General features: G+C 42.4%; 1 protein-coding gene across 1 annotated transcript in view; it reads right to left on the reverse strand.

The window, feature by feature from the left end:
• Positions 1-6,295: 6,295 nt before the first annotated feature.
• dgkg (diacylglycerol kinase, gamma) overlaps positions 6,296-20,571 on the reverse strand; it is a 103,593-nt gene continuing 89,317 nt past the window's right edge. The window contains exons 23-25 of the mRNA XM_087173612.1: positions 15,357-15,477; positions 13,523-13,583; positions 6,296-12,242 (exon numbers count right to left, since the gene is read on the reverse strand). Of these exons, the coding sequence (XP_087029738.1) occupies positions 12,144-12,242; positions 13,523-13,583; positions 15,357-15,477 (281 nt within the window). The 3' untranslated portion in view covers positions 6,296-12,143. The remainder of the gene's footprint in view (positions 12,243-13,522; positions 13,584-15,356; positions 15,478-20,571) is intronic.

A 20,571-nucleotide genomic window follows, 5' to 3' on the forward strand; every position in this document is an offset into this window, starting at 1 on the left:
AAAAAAAAATGGCCCGTCCATTCATAAAAAAAAAAAAAAAATCACAAACAGTCGCCTGACCGCGCTGATAAGCCACAGCCAACACGCACGCAGATAAATAAAGAGCCAAATACAACACACGCGGGGCTTTAAATACGACATTTCACTCACATAGGAGTCGATATAAAATGGTTGCCAAAGTAAATATCTTTAAATAAGATGGCGTTGCGTTCGTTTGCAGTCTAAAAACAACGTTAGAAAAACAACCAGCCACAGCGAAGCTCCGCAAAAAAGAAAAAGCAAAGCAAGTTCCCGTCGAAAGAAGTCCTGCAGCTTACCTTGTCCGTGTGTGGAAAACGTCCTCTGTAGCGGGAAAAAGCAGTAGAAATATCCACAAATAAAAAAATAAAAAATAAAAAAAAACCCAACGTGTCGATAGTCGTGTATTGGTTCTGCGCGCGGACACACTGATGCGTCTCCTTCGACTCACAAAACTTGACTGAGCTTTTCGTTAATGGCCCGGTCGGTTTTTCCCCTGGGCTCCAGCGGCACGCGGAGCCGCGCGCTGATTGGCTGAGCCGGCACGTCCGTTAAAGCGAGGAGCCAGTGGCGTCTCCGCAGCTCATGAATTATGCACGAGCCGCGGTTTGGCCAATCACAGCGCGGCAGGGGCCTATATTTATGAATGGCTGGATTTCATTCACACTTTTTTCAACCCTCAATGCCAAGATGTGTTTTTTAAAGGGCCAGCTGCAGTGGAAATGTACTCAAACCTACAGACTCACGACGGCTTTCCCTTGACTCTAATGACACATGATCACGCTGTTAAAACAAATTGGATCAACTTTACTCAATTAACTCTTCTGTTGGTAACAAAGTAACTAAGTACATTTACTCCAGCACTGTAATTAAGTACAGTCTTAGGTACTTCTACTTTACTTGACTCCCATATGCAAATGTAATATACGCACATATAAAACATTTCCATACATATATATATATATATATACACACACACACACACACACACACACATATATATATATACACACATATATATATGCTTGTATTGTACATTGTAGACATATGTAATATATGTATACATTGCAAAGCCTGTCAATATATGTTGATATAATGTATATACAGTAAATACAAAAGATGTGTAAATGTGTGAATGTATAAAATTGATCAAATTAATAAAGACATTTATAACTTTTTACATTTATATTAAAAGTTATATAGTATGTTGTTTCAATAAGCGCTCGTTTATAAATTGAATATATATCCTTAACAAATATGTTATATCAAATAAAATTCATCATATAGATATTCTTAATAAATGTAGAAATTGTACTAAAAAAACGTATATCTTTATATATCCAGAGGATGTATATGTGTGATAATAATATATCCCCTTATAGTTGACATATATGGAAATATCACTCTTGATATAAGGACATTTTTGTGTGGGCTAATTCTATTTTATGCTGTTTTATACATTTACATACGTAGGCTAGTTTTTACTCCACTGCATTTATTCTAAAGCTTTAGTTACTTTCAAGTTCAAGAGTTCAAATGAGTTCAAGAGTCTTTATGGTCATATGCAGAATGCCTGTCCAAATTATCAATTGTTCGATTATGTATCATCCATCATAAGAGGCTCGATTGCTGTAAAACACCATGGGATGTATTAAACTCTATGTCATAGATGCTGTGTCATGGCATTTACAGTCTTCTATTGAAGACATAAATGCCTGTATCATCTGCATATATCTGAAAACCTGCCACCGGCTTTGTTTCTTTTTTCTAATAGTCTGCAAATAGATTTTTCTAATAGTCACATATGATCTACAGAATCATATATATCAATCTATCTATCAAAACACACACAAAATGCATTAGCAATGTTATTTAACTCCACACAATCTGATTAGTTTGATTGAAGAGCTTTTTGCGTTGTAAGTGGAGATGATGAGGTTAATCATTCTGTCCATCACTTTGGTCCAGAGCACATATCTGAGCAAATACAGGTCACATTAGCATGAAGACATTTTCTCACTGGAGGATGGTAATTAACTCTAGTGACCAGCTGACCTTTCATCAGCAGCACAGGTTTTTAATCCTATTTTGATTGTTTTTTTTTTTTTATCCCATCTTGAACTTGATCACCACTTCATACAGTTTGCTCCTGCATTGTACCTTGTTTTTGAAAACCAAACATTTCATGGTTCCAGCTTCTCAGATGGGAAGATTTGCTGCTCTGGTTTGGTTTCTGACCATTTTCAGAATTTTCACAAATCAAAGTTGATTAATCAAGAAAATAATCAGCAAATTAATCGATAATGATGAAATCATGAGTTGTAGTTCCGTACGAAGTTTTAAAAAAATTACCTATGTGAGAATTGTCCTGATTTTATTTAAGTTACATTTTCCATGCAGGATTTTTTATTGTATTAATTGTATTTTCACAGTGTGGTTTTAGTACTTTTACTTAAGTAGAGGATCTGAATATTTCCTCCACCACTGAAGTCCATTCAAACTACAAACATCAACTGTTGTGATTTTAATAAGAACAAAACCTTATAGTCAGTGTTTCGTTCATCTTTTCAAACACGTATAAGTGTCCAAACTTTAAAAAATCTAATTCTAAACCAGCTTTGTCTGATCTGCTTCTTTCACTATCACTGTTTTAAATTTACAAACATAAAACTTTCCCGAGTTCTGACAGTGACAAAGTATCTGAGGGAAAATAAGATGTTACCATTCAAGTTTGTGTTTAAATACAGATATGTATATGCGGGAGCGGCTGTTGAAGCCCACAGGTTAGAGGTCATAAATAAATAACCCTGGTCGTTATCACCTCGGTCACCAAATTAGGAATCCGTCATATCAACTCTATACGACTGCAAACGTCACTCAGAGTGTAAAACAAATTCTAGCAGCTGTTATAAAAAATATAATCCCGACAAATCCCTGCAGCCAGGACGCAGAGATTACACGAGGCTGTAATAGTAAGAGCAGACAAACACACATCTAGTTGTCACATAGGGCGCAGGGCTATCTTTGTTGGTCCTCACAGAGGTCAAAGGCCAAAGGCAAACAGCTTGTCTTTCACGACTGAAAAATGTGGAGGTGAGAGAGTTTAAAAATACCGTCCGACAAATTCAGTCGTACATGTGTGTGAAAGCATTAAGTGGCAGAGGACACGTCTCACAGAGCAGCAGCTCTGCAGGTCCGCTGCACGCCGCACCTCTTCGCTGGTGCGGATGTGGTGGGTGGTCATTTGGAGGCGTGTGGAGAGTGAGCACATTGCGTTGCTGTTCTTACTCTTTCCTGAAATAAATGTGCCATATGCAAAGGGTGACACGCTGCTTGTGTACATACCTCTCTCTCTCTCTCTCTCTCTCTCTCTCAGGATGACTGTGAGTGTGAAAGTGGGAGCTGTGAAGGCAGGGTAGGATTTAACGTCCTGTTCCCTCGAAGACGACGACTGTGGGTTAGTGTGACACTGACATAACGGCCAGGTCAGCTGACCTGCCTGGGGCTGATCTGGGCTAATCCTGAGTCCTTCATTAACCTGCAGGTGAGAAAAACATTGGTGGAAGAAGTCGATCTTTAACTGGAGTCATAGTGTAGAAATACTATTTTACATGTAAGATATATGAACTTGAAATTTCACTTAGGTAATTAAGTAAAAGTACAAAAGTATTAGTATCAATATATTCTTAAAGAACCAAAAGTAAAAGTACTAACTAGGCAGAATGACCCATTTCAGAATATTATATATTACAGGTGGAGCTAATTTTAATTTAATGAGACCCACTTTATAATCAAACAACACATGGGCATCTACCTTTAGACTTGATGGGACCTTTAAAATGGAAAAACTCAAGTAGAGTACAAGTACGCCAAATTTTACTTGCAGTACTTGAGTGAAAATACTTTGCCTGGAATCTCTGAACCACGATCCTTCATGCACGTCAGGACAGTTGACCCCGGTTTTAAGGTTAAAAGTTTATTTTCGAGCTCAGGGCAGCGGTGAAAGAGGCAATTTGTATGTTGGCTTAAAAAAAACCCTCCAAAGATTTACACATATACATTACACACAATGCAACTCTGAGATGTATATGTGTGTGTGTGTGTGTGTGTGTGTGTGTGTGTGTGTGTGTGTGTGTGTTTGTAGCTGATGTAGCCTGGAGCATCTTGAGCTGAGATGAGCATCAGGCTACAAAGGTCTGGTGAGCTCACGTCTCTCTGACTCCACACCCTGAGATGTTTTTTCTTTTTCATTTTCAAACAGACTTTGATGTGAAACCGGTGGAGTTCCCCTTTACAAACTGAAGCTCAAAGATCATTGTCGATATGACTGAAAGCTCCAGAACGCAGACTGTTGTATTGACTGACTTTTTAAAGGAAGAAAAACGAACTTCGACCCTCAACTCCTCAACAAACATGGATGAGAAGTGCTAAAAAGAAATGAAAACATCAGCGTTTCCACGACAAAAACTGTTGTAGTTGATCCCATCAGTGGCTCGACCTTTAGCCTCATCACGGCCAGAATAACAGCCACCGTGATGAAGCACAAGTGGCTCAGAGTATTACAACACAGAGCCTCGGCAGTCTGTCCCAGCTTGCAAAATGTCTGTCAAAATGCACATTTCAAAAAGAGTTAAAATGGGAAAGTAGAGCCTCTGGGCGCAGGATGCTCTCTCACTGAGGGACAAGATGTGACTCGCCTGCTATTAATAGCACTTTGGGAGATAATTCCTGCCTTGTTATCTTAGCAGCCGTACTCAACAAGCCTCGCCAAAGGCAGACTCTTCTGAGGCTCTGAGTTGTATAACCACGCTTTCTTTTATTATCTCTCTCTTGTCTCTCTTCCATTCTTAATTCAATGCCTCCCTCTTCTTCTTTGACATTTTCTGTTTTCTCTCTCTCTCTCTCTCTCTCACTCTGCAAGAAGCTACGGGAACAGATCAGGGACAAAAGGCCGTAAAAAAAAAAAAAAAAGACTGAAGATGACGAGGAGCTACAAAAACCTTCCTCTTGTTCTAATGTGATTTACACATCGTGTCTTTTTCTTTGTTTCCAGGTTTCAGATTTGAAACCGACACACACTTACACATGTAGGTTTTAACAGGACAGAGTCTGCAGCCGTGCTAACAGCAGCACAGCAGCTCTTTGAGCTCGGCTGGCTGAATAAATACTTCGACAGACTGATTCTTGAAACAATATTAAAGCCTCAGATCTCACACTGAAAGATTCCTGTCTGTGCAGACTTTCTTTAAAGCACTATAATCACTCCATGTCTGATTACCACAAGAGCCATGACAGATGCATGTGCTTGCTTGTTTACCATGTCGATAAGCTAACATTTGCTAATTAGCATTAGCCACGAAGCACAGACGAGGCTGATGGTGTCACTAGAGGAAAAGTTCATTCACTCAAGACTTTTACTACATTTAGCAAATAAGACTTTCATACTTTTAAGTGACAATTTACTTGTAAGTGTAAGTTTAAAATGTACATAAAAGAAATACAAAATAATTTATAATAAATAAATTAATAAAACATATATATTTTTTTGTTGACAGTGCGTCAGAAAACTAAATGATTGCTTCATTTTCACCTTTTTCAAGGCCACAACTAGAGTGACAGTGAATTGCATAATCTAATATTAACACTGGCTGTTTCTGTTGTTTTCATTAAACCACTGTCTTATCGTTCGCTCACTCATCCTCATCACACGTTTCCTCTCAGTCTGAAACGTGTTTACAGTCACACGTGTCATTGGATGTTATTTGTCTTCAACTGATGCGTGAAGATAAAAAATAATCAGCTCTCAGTCTTTATCAGGCTTCACTAACAAACAGATGTAACACGTTCTGATCAGGTCACAAAAGAGCAGGAGCCGGTTTCAGCAGCTGTTCACAAGTTCAACTGAACGAACAGCAACTTTCTGATAAAGGGTTTATAATAAATATAATTAATGACTTTATTAATGGTTAATCCATCATTTAGTAATGCTTTATAGATCCGATATAAGACATTAATAAAACAAGTTTTGGGTTGGCTGGAGACTGGTGACTGCTTTGTTGTGACATCACAAAGTTCCAGAAGTCCTGACGGCTGGTTTTAAGGCTCAGTTTCTGAATACAGGCTGTGTGCATTTCTCTGTGGACTGAGGCTTTGATACTTTCACAGTATTAATATAGAAGCTAGAGCTGATCTATAATCACACTACACATGGACACAGACCTTTACACTGGATGGGACCTTATATTTGTGAGATTAAAGAAAGAAAAAGGACAAAATGCATATTCAACCTCTGGTGTTTATTTGGTAAAATGTTTAGTCCATCAAAATGCCAACAGCTAACAAACAGTGAGGGCGACATACTGTAGAGACAGACACAGGGCAGACTGCGGAGGCTGGGCGTATCGATTCCTCAACCTCGCTCATCCAATCAGGTCCTGGACAACACGGGGGACGGTCTGCCCTTGACCCTCTGCGGGCTGAGAGTCCCCCCCACCATACTGACCCTGAGGGAGGGGGCGGGGCGGGCAGAGGGCTCATATCACAGACGTAGAGTTTATAAAACAGATAATTTGATTAACTGTCCTCTTGGTTACATACAGTAGATTTCTCCTACTCTGTAATAATATTAATAACAATAATATTAATCCCCTGAAGCTGTGCGATGACGCTGCTGTTGTGATATGTAGAATCTGATCTGTGACTCTATGATCTGATGGTTTTATGCACATGTGGAGCAACAACACGCTGCCGGGGCTCTCTGCTGCATCTGTGCCTCTGATGTCACTCAATACCGCTAATCAGTCCCAGGATGAGAACTGGATCGCACCGGTCGGGACTGTAGGGCCACCTTTGCCTCAGATTGGCGGTGGGGGCTGAAATAGCACCACAACAAAAAAAAAGAGGGGGTGGGGTGAAGATGCTGCCAACAATTCTCCTCCATAAAATATATATTAAACTTGTCTTAAAACGCAGCTAATCTGGTTGATGTGTCGTATTTCTGCTTCATTGATGATGATGATGTATGTAATTTGCTCTTGACGAGATGTTTCCAGTGCGACCACAAACATCTAAAAGGTCACCATGAGGAAGGTTTATAGCCTTTTTGAATCAGAGGCCGAGGGGCTTCACTGCTGACTCACGCAGGGAGAAATCAAAGAGGCGGCGACACCGAGCGGAGCAGCCGTGTGCCGTGTCCTGTTTTGTGTTTTAAGCCCGTCTCCGTCTCTGCAGCTGGAAACGCGTCTGGTAACTCGACCTCGGCTGAATGTGACGAGCTTGTTCTGGCTTTACTGAGAGTTGTCAGACAGGAAGAGATCTCAGAGGAGATGTAAACCAGGCTGGTGGAGCTAACAAAACACTTTACACCTCTGAACAAGTTCTCTGGGTGTCAAAGGGAGGATTTCTGTCTTAATTTGACTTAATTCTGGTATCAAAGCAACGGCAGAATAAACAAGGCTGGTGATAAACCGTATTCCTGTATTTGTAAATAAATCCCATGAAAAGACCAAATCACCACTGAATTTATCTCATTTAACAAGTAAAACTGATGATGATGATGATTAAAAACATATAAATGACACGTTCCTTCATGACCATGAACATGGGCACTGCAGTTTTTCAGTCGATCCCACGTACGGCGTCCTGCTGCTGGATAAACGCAATACAGCACCACATGCGTATTAGTCCGCAGCAGAAAATAGTCCCTGACAAATTTAAATTTTACTCCAGTTTAAGTAACGTTTGTTGAAACTACAGCGCCCAGCTGTTGGTACCGCGCTACAATAAGATCATTTATAAATGCTTCATAATTATGTCATTAATTCAGTTGTTACCACTTTATAAATGATTAATTAACAATTATAAAATGTATTAAAAATCTTATTAATGAATTGATAAGTTTTACACTTTACAATAAGGCTCCTTTTACCAGTTATAAATAGGAGTAACTCATTAGTAAGATGAATGAGTCGTAAGCATGAACTTGAGCTTGCCAAATAGTGAGCCTGCATCAATGTGTAGAAACTAATGATTTATAAAGTGTTAACAACCGAATTATAAAACATTTATTGATTTGTGAGTCTTATTGATCTATGACGGGGTTGCAGCCACATTCAGAAAACAAGTCACTGGCTTTGCTCTTCTTTCATGGGATTTTTTCCCTCTTATCTTTAGAGACGACTGATTCAGGAAACTCAAACAGCAGATAAAGACGGACACAGATATCACCTCCCTTGTTTGTTCATTAAGGTCAGTTCTCATGCAGTAAATCGCATCAGATGGAAACCAAACCCTGCTGCTGACTGAGGGGTAGGATGACATAAAAAAAAAAAAAAGAAGTCTAAATTCTGCTGCTCAGCTGTTGGCGGTTAAATCAAATCCTTTTTGGTCATTTTCAGGGCGTCACGTTACTAAACAGGTTGCTGCAGACACTCGGCCTCTCTGTTTGTCCCTGTGAGCACAGAGCGGCTCCATTTATTTGTTAAGGCAATTGATTACTTCAGAGGACAGGAATAGACATGAGTTGTGACACACATTGGAAACTCACTCAGACGCGCCGTGTGTGGGCGTTCGTGTTGCTGCACTTCGATCCGACACTAAATCACAAATGGATGTTGTCATGGTAGAAACTTCATGTGGGAATTCTTTCTTTTTCTTTTAAATGGAACAAGACATCATCTCTTTTTGCCTTTTTTTTTCTTAAACATGCTACCAAAAAATAAAAAATAAAATAAAAACCACAACAAATAAATATATCAGATAAATTGATTTTTTTTTTTTTTTTTTTTTAAGCAAAGAAATAAGTTTGAATATTCTGATTCACACTCTCCGGTTTTGTTCACTCTCCTTTTGTTTCAGCAGGCATGCGGTGATCTAAGTTAACTTCAGATAAAATATTATAAACAAATATATACACTTGGTAATATAGCTGTCTAAAACCATTCTCTCATTAAATGTAAAGTTACTGTAAACATGCACTCTTTCACCACTGAGGTCTCTCTGCGCCCAGGCTCCATCAGGGGCGCCGACACGTAAAGGATCAGGTGATATGCTGCGTTTGTCACCGTCGGACTTTCCCACAGTGTCGGGTGAGCCAGTTCTGATTAAAGGTTTTTATACTGGTGTGACATGAGAGTGAACGATAACCAACCTGATGCTGTTTGGACGTCCGGTGTGTTTTCACGGGGCCTGGGTGCGAGAGTATAAACTCAGTGAGTTTTTAAAGGGAATCAGGGTGTAAAGGCGTGGGAGCCCGACCCTACAGTGGACCTCAGTCTGTACCATCAGAACATCTCACCAGTCTCACTCTGCCCTGCACCAGTTCACACCGGACCTCAGCAGGGTGCCGCAGTTTCCCACAGACGTCTAACCTCACATCACAAGCAGACGATTTCAACATTCACATTCATTTAAACATTCTCTGCAGGTTTTATTTTACGTCTTGAAGTCGCCGGTCGGCCCGGACTCAGATCGGTCTCGATCAAAATAAAGTCAACTCAAGGTCCACGAACAACCTTCAGAGCTGTGTCTCATTTTCGTTTGAAGACAGATTGTGTCACAACAGCGTGACGAGGCTGTTCAATTTCGAAGGCTCCTTCAAACGCCACCTTCTTTTCCATCGGGTGGATCCAACCTATCCCAAGATGCATTGCTCGCTGGTAAAGGAAGCAATCAACGGCGACAGAGAACCTGAGGATTACACTTTTAAATGTAATTATTGGGTTTCAGCTCCGTTCAACAGCTAACAGTACAACTGTTACGTGTTGTGTTGTCAAGGTTACTAGGAGACAAGAGGTGACGCAATGGTAACGACGGGCACAGTGGGTGACGCAAAGTGGAAATCCTCCGTAGACCAAACCCTTATTTCGGTTCGGCCTTTGCGGTCTACGATGACAACGAAGGCCACGGGTTCGGATCTGTGGGTTTTCAGTGAATCTGGATTGCCGTAAAATTTTGTCCAGACATTCATGTTCCTCTCAGGATGAACTGCAATGACTTCAATGATATTAACTTTTCATCCAGTCCCACCATCAGGTCCAAATGTTTGGAACAAATAGCTCCAAAAATCTGCGTTGCATGCGCGTGGCGGCTGCGTCGCTGAACTGCTGCGGCTCACACACGTGTGTGTGTAGTAGAGTTCGCAGGCTACTCAAATGTTGGATTTGGTTTAATGATCAATTAAATCGTATTTATTCTCATATAAAACTGTCTCCACATGCAGCTGCTCAAATGGTTAAAAAAGACGTTAATATCACATCAACAGGTCAATATGACATCTTTATCACGCGACGCAGTGTGTCCGCTCTAACTCGCAGACCTCGAGTTGAGATTATTTTAACACACGTTCTGCAACTTTGATTCATTCAGGAGAGGACAGTGTTGAACTTCAATCTGATATGATGTGAGTGAGACGGAGTGGGAAGCCGCTGCCTTCAGAGAGCGACAGTAGCGGCTCTGCACAGTGAAGAATACTGATCCGGACCCCTCTACGCTAAAACTTCCACAGTAATAACAATGATATATCAAAAACACGTGTGTGTGTGTGTGTGTGTGTGTACAGGATATTTGAGCTACACCTACTTTCCAGAAATATACATATACTCTGCCTGCACATACAGTAGAATATAATTTGCCATATTTGTGGGGACAGTAATATGCATACATTCTTTATAAAACACTGAACTAAGCTCCCATCTGTGATGAAAACTCAGTTCCTCCTCTCCTGTCCGTTTCCTCCGTCACCATCTCGTCTTTATTTGGTAGTTAAACAAATCGTGAACGTATGAAAGCCGCCCAGCAGCTTCCAGCAGGGGCAGGCTCTGGGATTTGCACTCTGGCAGCACACTTGACATTGCGAGTCGATGTTTGACACGGTAATTAGGCGTAGGGTTTCACTGGAGGAGAGATAGACCCTCCCTGAAATAGAGGGATAAATTTAGCTCCCCTGTCAATGCTGTGGTAAATAAAAACCCCCGGGGGCCTTGCTCCTGTACCCTTGATGGGATTTATTTCAATCCTTGACCCACTAGAAGCGCCCGACGCTGCACGGGAGCCGCTGTGGATTCGATCTGGACGGCGGCGTTCGACTGCACCAGCCGCAGAGGACAAATGGGTTTTTCTTGAGAAAAGCAATGATGAACGTAAATGTCTCCAATCTCGACTTTCAATCTCGACCCTGGTCAATTTATAAAGCGATAACTGGACAGGCACTTCCTCTGCCTGGTGTCTACAGCCAGATCATCCACAGATTGTAAATATGGTTTAAAGGATGTTTTTTTTTTGTTTGTAGGCCAGTGATGCTAAAGGGGCTAAAACCATCCCTGTACGTCTCCATCCGTTCCAGGCCACTGTTACGCCCCACTGCCATCCACCCACAAACAAAATAAGTCAATAATGGATGAGGTTTCTCCTTCTCCTCGGCTGTCAGGCTGTGGGGAGGCCCCGGAGCGAGCACTCTTACAAGCAACCGCTGTTTCATTATTCATACAGGTGTTCTAACAGAGAGGTGGCTCTTACTCTATTTACTCAGCGGCCTTGTAAACAGCCAAGATTACCGTCATGCCTCTCTCATTTAACCTTCTCCTCTTCCTCATTGTAGTGTGTCATCATACAACCTGCCTCTTTCCCATCACTATCGCTGGGAATCCCGGCAGCCACAGTGTGTGTGTGTGTGTGTGTGTGTGTGTGTGTGTGTGTAGCAGGCAGTGCAGTACTGGTATATGGCTAAATTATTATTATTATTATTTTTTCCGGGCAGGGGGCGGCTTGAACTGAGAGACTTGAATCTCGCAAGCGGCTGAGACTAAATCCTGGAGGTCTGGAGACGAGACTAAGAAGATGAAGGTTACACAGGAGTAGGTCGGTGCTGTATACTGAGAGTCTTTTTCAGTTTGGGTGCCGTCACTGCAGGTTCCTTCTGGGAGCGAAGTGTCTTGTAGGCGTCCGGACTCCAGGACTGTTCCACTTGTCCAGATGTGATGACTGTAAATGAAACTTCCCACTTTCAAACTCCAACCTGTGGACCGATCGTCTGATGGAGCTGCCTGTACAGTGGGAGGCGTGTGTGTGTGTGTGTGTGTGTGTGTGGTTGTGTGTGTTTCTGGGTTCGTAGGTGACATGCATGGGTCCTAGTCGCGGCTCCGGTTGCGTTTCTTGAAGAAGAAGAACGGCGTCTTCTGCGGCGGGCCCAGTAAAATGGGGACCTGGTTCTTGTGTGTGATCCTGACCTGGAAGAATCACACAGAGAAGAGTGTGATGAAGGTGTTAGGTGTTACACAACAATCTGTTCTCAGTGTCTTTATTGTTAAATTCACCAGGTTGACAGTCATGACTTCCTGCCTTTTCACATCAGACTTATAAAATCAGTCACTGCGACCTCTCATATAACCCACACAACGCAACAAACAGCTCTCTATCTGCCGCCCCCGTGAAGCTTTGACTATAACAAAATGAGAAATGGTTGAACAGATAAATATTTTATTTCTTCCTTTCATATGAAGAGTTTAGCCGGGCTGTGATATATTTGATGGGATGATGTAGGAGGTGGTGGGAGGTTGAGGCTGGGTGCGTGCGGAGGAGGGCGATGAACAGAAGAGCCAGGGAAATGAGGCAAGACAGGACCGAAGCTGAGCAACACTCGGCCGACTTCATCAGGAGCTTGTCCATTTGGGTCCAGGGGAAGAAGACCCTAAAACCGATCATCTGTGTGTGTGATCGGCCGATACTGATCACTTCTGTCGCTCACTGCAGACGGCATACGTTACGTCAGTCTCACAAACGGCCGACATCTTGTTTTGACTTGACAAGGTGGGAGGCGGGACTTCACTACACACAGAGTATTAACCACAGCTGATCGGTTTTAAGGTGATTGCTGACTAGGAGCCAATCAATCGGGGCAACCCTTCCCAAAACACAGTGGCACCTGGTGTGGCGTTTACAGGTGATCGGACAACATCCTAAATGGAATCAGGTCTCCTCTAATACCAGTGATAGTACAGGTCCCAGAAGCTTTTTGTAGCCAAGGCCTGTGCAATTCACCAGACCCCTCACCGTGACCTCGCAGGTGGTAGACTGGTTTTGACAGGTACAGTCTCAGCCATCAGGGGCTTTCCTCCAGATCTGTCCCCCCTCCCCCACCCCGATGTGGACAAGGTCACCCCTATCCTTAGTGGTCTTTAAATCGCTCCATGCTTGGCCCCTGATCTAAGATCTGCTTTGGGGGCGACCCAGCAGGAGCTACTGCCCTGAACGACACTGGGTTGGCAGGGACACGCAAAAACCCCTCCAGCCAGAAAAGGATGAGTTCAACATGAGCACTGTGGTGGCGCAGTGGAGGAGCTCTGGGAACAGACCCAGGCAGCAGCTGTGACTGGGATACTGTATGTTGTGCCGGTTTTAAAACTGAACTGAAACCTGGTTAAACAACAGAAACGGTCTTGACACACTGAGCTGAATGTATATAGCAGTGAATGTGATTTATAATGCTACAGTAGTGGTGTTGTCTCACTGTGCAGGGGGGCTGCATCCAGGGCTCGCCATCAATCTGCATGGGCAGCCGCCGGGACGTCCTGCGAAGAGAGAGAGCAGAGGGATGAGCAGAAGAGGTGGGGGTGGGGTGGGCGCAAAGATAGAGAGAGGGAGAGAGATAGAGAGATAGAGGGAGGGAGGGGGAGAGAGGGAAGGGTGGGGTTGGAGGTTGTGAAGGTCAGATCACACACACCTCAGAGGCACGAGAGGCCTGTTCACACTGTCCCAGGACAGGGTCAAACACTGCACTCTTTGTTCCCATGAGACCCATTCCCAGACAGGCCCCCACTCTTTAAACTCACAGACCCACTGTATACACACACACACACACACACACACACACACACACACACACACACACACTCAGTCAAAGTTGGTTTAAGGCTTTCATGCACGCCTCTGCGGCTACAGAAACACAGTATGGGAGAATGAGTGTGATGAATGCTCTTTTAATTCTGGTCTAGGAAAATATTAGGGGGGCAGTTTGCCGAACAAGTGAGAGAGCAACTTGTAAATGTCACTTCTTCAGTAACTGGCGCACTGTGGATGTTAAATGGGCCGAGTCTCGCAAGAGCAACAGACGCATCTGAACTAAAACCACTTTCTTTGAATAGACAAAGTGTCGATACTTGGACGTGGCCACGGTGAATTTACTGAATCTGAGTCTCCAAGAAAATATGTTTCTATACAACTAAACTGCAACAGCACAATACTTTTTAAATGAATGAAGCTGCATTTATTAACAGCAGTGGATAATATATATATTGTTTCTCCTGTGGTTGAATTCAGAAGAGACAATATCAGCAGAGAGCAGACGACTTTTTATTTCAGTCTTGTCTGACATTAGTGTTTAAGCGTTGCCCTGCAGCCCACTGGTTGGGACCGATTGTGTCCACGCACCTTCGGTTGAACGTCTTTCCTCCGTCTCTTTCTGAACTTCCTCCGAATCTCGTCACTTTCAAATCAACATTAAAATCTCTGCTGTTTTTTTCTGCCTGTGATCGATTCGTTTCTCTACTGCACTTTTGAGTTCCTCTGTTTACAACTCATTACTGCAACGTAACTGCTCTATAATTGTATTTCTAATCATACTATTATCTTCATCTATTTGCATTTTAACTATTTTATTTCATTCAATCTATTTTTATATCTAATTTCATTGTCTTAATTGATTTTGTTCGAGTTTTTACTGCTCATTGTGTTTTTTAATGTTGTTTTAATACTTTCTTTTCCTGTGTAAAGCACAAAATTTCCAAAAGCTGCTTTGCCTTTCTACTATCAAATTCCAAAATAAACAACTAAAGAAACATATACAGCTGATATTTGTCATGAGATTGTCTAAAAATGAGAAGCTTTGCACTTGAATGTTGTTGCTCTTTGGTAATAAAAGAGGAGGAGATATAAGAAACGTGTTTAGTGAATATTTCGCCGCTCGACTCAGAATCCGTGAGAAACACATAAACAGATCATTTCTCATCCTGCGGCTGTGAGCCAGTCCTCTGCGCTGCACTTAGTAAATCATGTCGCAATCTATAATTCAACAGGAACATGTGTGTTATTGTCTGGATGCTGCAGGGATTTCAGCATTCAAATGCACAAAAACACTTAGAAGGAATACATTTTTGATCACGCGTGTATAAGGATGGATGGAGTTTCCAGTCGGTTGACCGGAGGGAGGATGGGAAGGAGGGGAGGGTGATGACATGAACCCAGACAGATGAAGGGAAGGGTGGAGAGCAGAGATCAGAAGGTGACGGGAGGGAGGAGAAGAAGGAGGGATTTAAACGTGGGAAGAGATGGAGGAAGGCTCCGACCTGATGGTGACGTTGGCACACTGAGCCAGTCTGCGTCCCGCGCTCTTCAGTCCGGTGTAGATCTGCCCCATCTCTATCGCCCCTTCCAGGCCGACCACCTCCAACAGCTGGTCACTGAAGTCTGGGTGGAGAAAGGTACAGGAGGGAGAAACACCGTTACAGACCCTCTGCTTCACCAAACTCAAATATGAGGAACAAGAACGTGTCAAATATGGGAAAAAAAAAAGGTTGCGCCATGATATTAAAATAATTTGTCACAGACTGTGAGATGATGATTAAACACTTGCTGACCTCCGGAGAAGGGAAACTTACTGCATCTGACTTTTGAACTTCTGGTGGAGGGTGAGGGAGACAGACTGAAGCATCAATAGACACTTTCATTTCTGCTTTTTGTGTAAACGCACCAACTTCTGTTGTGTGAACAGCTGAGCACGGAACTACGAACGAAAGTTGTACGACTCATTGTGTCTCGGCCTTCTTCTATGATGGCCGACTTCTCACCCACACAAGTCCCTTAAAGTGATAGCTCGGGGTTATTTAACGTTTCAACCGAAAAATTATATTGTTTTCTTTTCTGTGTGCATTTGTTAAGAGGCTAAAACAACGTTGTTTTTTGTTGCTGACCCCGTCCACAGCAGCTCATCACTCAGCCTCTGTGCCGATGCTTCTCTAAACTGGGAGCGCACTGATCCGAATCTATTGCAGGTAACACGCTGACTAAAGATAACTACCTCATGTGCACTAGTAATCTCTTAGGTAATATACTTAAACCTGCAATAACTGGTGTTTTTTGGCTCCTTAGGAAACAGCGCATCACTGACATGTCAACGTATGGTGAACTTTAACAGATGTTTTTCCACATTATCATTCAGCCGATGACTCTCAGTCCAGTGTTCCCTCTCTTTCTTGTAGCTCTGTGTTTGGTCTCCACCAGCTCCTGAGGGAAATATCTGGCTCTTTAGCTGCTAAATGCTGCACTGTGTTGACCAGCTGCTCTCTGACTGTGTCTGCGTGTTTGCTACCGAGCAGGTCACGGACGGTGTCGCCTTCTGCAGCTGGAAACACTATGAGAGCAGTGAGAGTGAACCAGAACAGTGCAGTTGTGGTCTGGACAGACAATGAGCTGAAACTCAGCATGAAACCATAAAGGTTCAGGGCGGTAAAGCAAAACTCTCCCCAGCAACAAGCCTCTTTCCTCCATCAGATACACGTCTTTAAGATTATAGAGGTAAACTGTGACATGTACAACTGTCACAGTCATTTAAAGACACAGTATTTATGTGGTTTTCACCACACACAAGTAAACACACTCCCACCTTCCTATAGCCGCAGAGGAGAGGAGTTGTTCACAGTAATTCTGAGACTGTCAAACCTTTGAACAGACTGTGCCTCCTCATTATCTTCTACTCTATCAATTTCCCTCGGTGTTCTCGCTCTGTTTGGAAAGCGTTATGCATTACAGTCAATATTTACAGACATGATCTTAAAGGTCAGCGATGATGTCATCTGACATTTCGTTTTTTTTCCAATACACTTCAGCTCATAAGTAACTTGATATGATTGAGAAATTATGTGTTTGCGTGGCCCCTTTGCAAACTTCACAGGTTTTTACAAAATGCTTTGAGAAATTAATTATTAGAGAGAATTCTGGGAAATGTTTCGTCTCCACAGCCGGCGTGTTAATTTGTGAAGCGCTGCAGCAGAATCTCGTACCAACTCATACAAACTGTGTTGATGGCAAACCCGTCTATACTAATTAACCGCAGTCACGGAGGGACAGGAACCAAGCAGGATGAGCTGATCGGGCTGACAGACTTTTATTTTGATGGTTGGTTTTTGGTTTTTATTACTTTAGTTGGTTTTATCAGTATTTTCTTCTGTTTATTGGACAATGTGGTCTGGTGCTAGACCCAAAAATAGACCATGAATTGAGTCAAACCTGAGGCTGCTCTCTAACCCATTCTCCATGGCTAATCATGCAGGTTAGTGTGGAGCTCTGAGAGTCGATTAACTCATTCAGACAGGCAGGCTGGTGCCAGCTGAACACCTAAACATATTCCAGTCTTTTCTCATGCACACAGAAAGCAAAGGGCTTCCCCTGACTAGCTTCCTGCCTTCGCTCAGTACTGAGTCACACACTTTTTAAAATGTCAAACACTGACTGACAGAGACTTCTCTCAAAGTTCTCCTTATGCCAGACGATAAAAAAAAAAACCAAAAAACCAAACAAAAAGAATACAAGTACAGAGAATCTGGATAGATATGAAGGCAGTAGCAGAGGTTACTTCAGTGCAGCAGGAGAAACGAAAGATGAGTTTGTGAGAGGCACCCAGGGAACTGGTCAAGCCCTTCCCCCGGGGCCTCAGTCCTCCATCCAGCCCAGACACGCTACGACTGGCGGTGCTGCCTGTTGTGACTGGAGCTGCAGGTCTGTCTGTCTGTCTGTCTGTCTGTCTGTCACAGTGTAAACAATGCTAATAATTTCCCAACTTCGTCAGACGTCAATCACCCCCCCCCCCGGCTTTGTTTAAAGCTACAAACAGGAAACTGTTGCGTTTTTTGTTTTGCTCTGGAGAAGAAGCCTGATGCAACACGAGGCTGAGTCATGACTTTTCATGTTCAGAGTAATTTTAAAGCTCCATATTTTCCTCTTCTCCTGTGTTTTATTCTGAGTGTTGATCCATAAGAAGATATATTTGTGGTTTTAAGAACCAAAAACCATCTCAGTGTAGTTTTACATCTCCTCTCTCAGGCTTCTCTCTGGAGCTCTAGTAACAACAGGTCGGTGAGCCAATCAGAAGAGAGGAGGCTCTGAGCCTCTCTTCTGGTTGGCTGACTGTTTTCTGACTGATCCAATAAAAATATAGCAGATTTCAGGTAAAAACACTCAGAGAAACCAAATCCTGCAAGGTTTGGATGGTGGGTCCAGGTGGGCGGGGCTTGGTGACTGCTTTGTTGTGACATCACAAAGTTCCAGAAGTCCTGACGGCTGGTTTTAAGGCTCAGTTTCTGAATACAGGCTGTGTGCATTTCTCTGTGGACTGAGGCTTTGATACTTTCACAGTATTAATATAGAAGCTAGAGCTGATATATAATCACACTACACATGGACACAGACCTTTACACTGGATGGGACCTTTTAGAAATAAGACATGTAAGTACAAAGACAGGCTAGATACGTTTTTCTGATCCTATGCTTATTCCTTTAATGAGCTCCTTTGTGCATTTTAACTGTTGAAAACAAATTTCATCTTGTCAATCAAAATGTTGTGTAAGAGACATATGGTAGAGATGCAGCTTGTGTTGGTTCACATGTATAAAAGCATGAGTGTGGACCTGCGTGTGCGGCATTTGAAAACTGCTGCCATTTCGTGCCTCGCTACAAAAGACGATCAGGGTTATACGGGAATGACTGTGTTGCTGCTGAGTCACTGGCACTCTTTAATATTTCAGATGACAATTCAAAAGTAAATGTCGGAGCAGAGTAAGGAACAAACATTTTAAAATCACTCAGAGGCTGCACTTCAGTTTTGTCGGTCCCCCAAAGAATTAAATGCTCGCGGCACATGCATTAGTACAGAGGAGCTCGAGAGGAACAGAAATAAAATCCAGTACTCTGTGCTTCATTACATGAAAAGTGCGCGCATTAATATAAAAAGGTGAAGCAAACCCTTTTTTTTTTTAAATGTTAAAATTGTAGTTTGACATTAGTGTGATGATGTAACTGTTTCATATTTACAGAGGAAGCTCACATTAACTGAAGTCTGAAGTTTAATATGTTCTTTGGAGGGAATTATATTGAAATGTTTGGATAAAGTGAAGCGTCTTCAGTCGTGGTGAATATATATAAAAACTGTTACTGTAATGTTTTACTTTAAAGGGACGATTTGTAAGTTCTCTCTGTCACTGAATGTGGTTTCTTGTGGTGTTTGTTGCTTGACAAGAGCTTCGGCCATTGTTGTTGTTACAAGACGAGGTTATAATACGTTCCTCTGAGCAGCGCTTCTTCTTCGGGGCAGCCTGGACGCTACAGTGACTCGGTATCAGAAAGTGATGAGAAAGGCCAGAGCTAGCTGGTTAGCATGCTAACTTCACTACAGAGAAAAGAAGTGATAGAAACAAGAGTTAACATGGGTGTTTGTTTTTCCACCTCTGGAGACAGCTGTTGGTGAGTACAGGAATTAAGTTTGATGCTGAACTCACATTGTTTCCTCTAGAGTGGAAAGTAAACGGTTGTTAATGCTAACATTAGCTATGCAGCAATGGCAAAATTACACATAGGGCCTTTAAGCCCTCTTATTTAGCATTTATAACAGTAAATAAGCATCTGATCCAAGGTCTGTAACACACTGTAATGTAGTTGGAAGCAGATGTACACAGTGGCTTCTTACGGCTGCCAAAACACAGGTGACCCACACTCAGTGCTGCACCTGAACGCCTCCTTTGTAAACACACACAAAGGAGTGAAGCTGCTGATGCTGTTCTGCTAATGTGATGCGTTCACTACACAGCCTGAATAGAGACTGTGTAATTTTTGAATTGTAGACTGAAACATGAACTGATTTCTTCTTCTGCAACTTGGCAACAGAAACAAGCTGTCATCACAATGCTGATATATTTTAATTACCAAAACAGTTATTTACTGTTTACTTATTTACACATCCAGTACAGCAACATTAGACTTGTTTAGAAGTAACTGGTGAATGTGAGTGTGAATGTGCTCTTCTTTTGGTCTCCATCAGATCCTCAGAAAAATATCAGGCTCTTAAGCTCCTAAATACTCTGCTACATGTTCCCCAGCCAGTTGCTAACTTTGGCCAGTGCACAGTGGGTTTTACCAGAGCTTTCTAAAATCTACCAACAGAAATAATAAACCAGTGGGCTGAAAATCCAAAACAATGATCTGAAACTCACTAAAATGCTCCGAAGTCCTGAGGGAAACCGCAGAGTCAGCAGATAACTTTCACATTGCACACAGTCATTTGACCCATTGTTAATACAGAAATATTGTGCAGCTTTAACTGTATGTCTCTCAACATAAAAGTCTAACTGCAGTTTCATGTCCACAGAACACCCATCGAATGCAGGTTTTAATTGCAGATTAAACTCTCACCAGATTCCTAGAAAAAATACTTAGGACATGATCTCACGGTCCTAAATGGCAGCTACAACCCCGATCACAAATACATTATCCTGCGTCAGATACATAAATCAT

This window comes from Seriola lalandi, unplaced genomic scaffold (assembly GCF_002814215.2).
Source record: "Seriola lalandi dorsalis isolate HSWRI2012SDOR001 ecotype SW California unplaced genomic scaffold, Sedor1 jcf7180002054258, whole genome shotgun sequence".
NCBI lineage: Eukaryota > Metazoa > Chordata > Actinopteri > Carangiformes > Carangidae > Seriola > Seriola lalandi.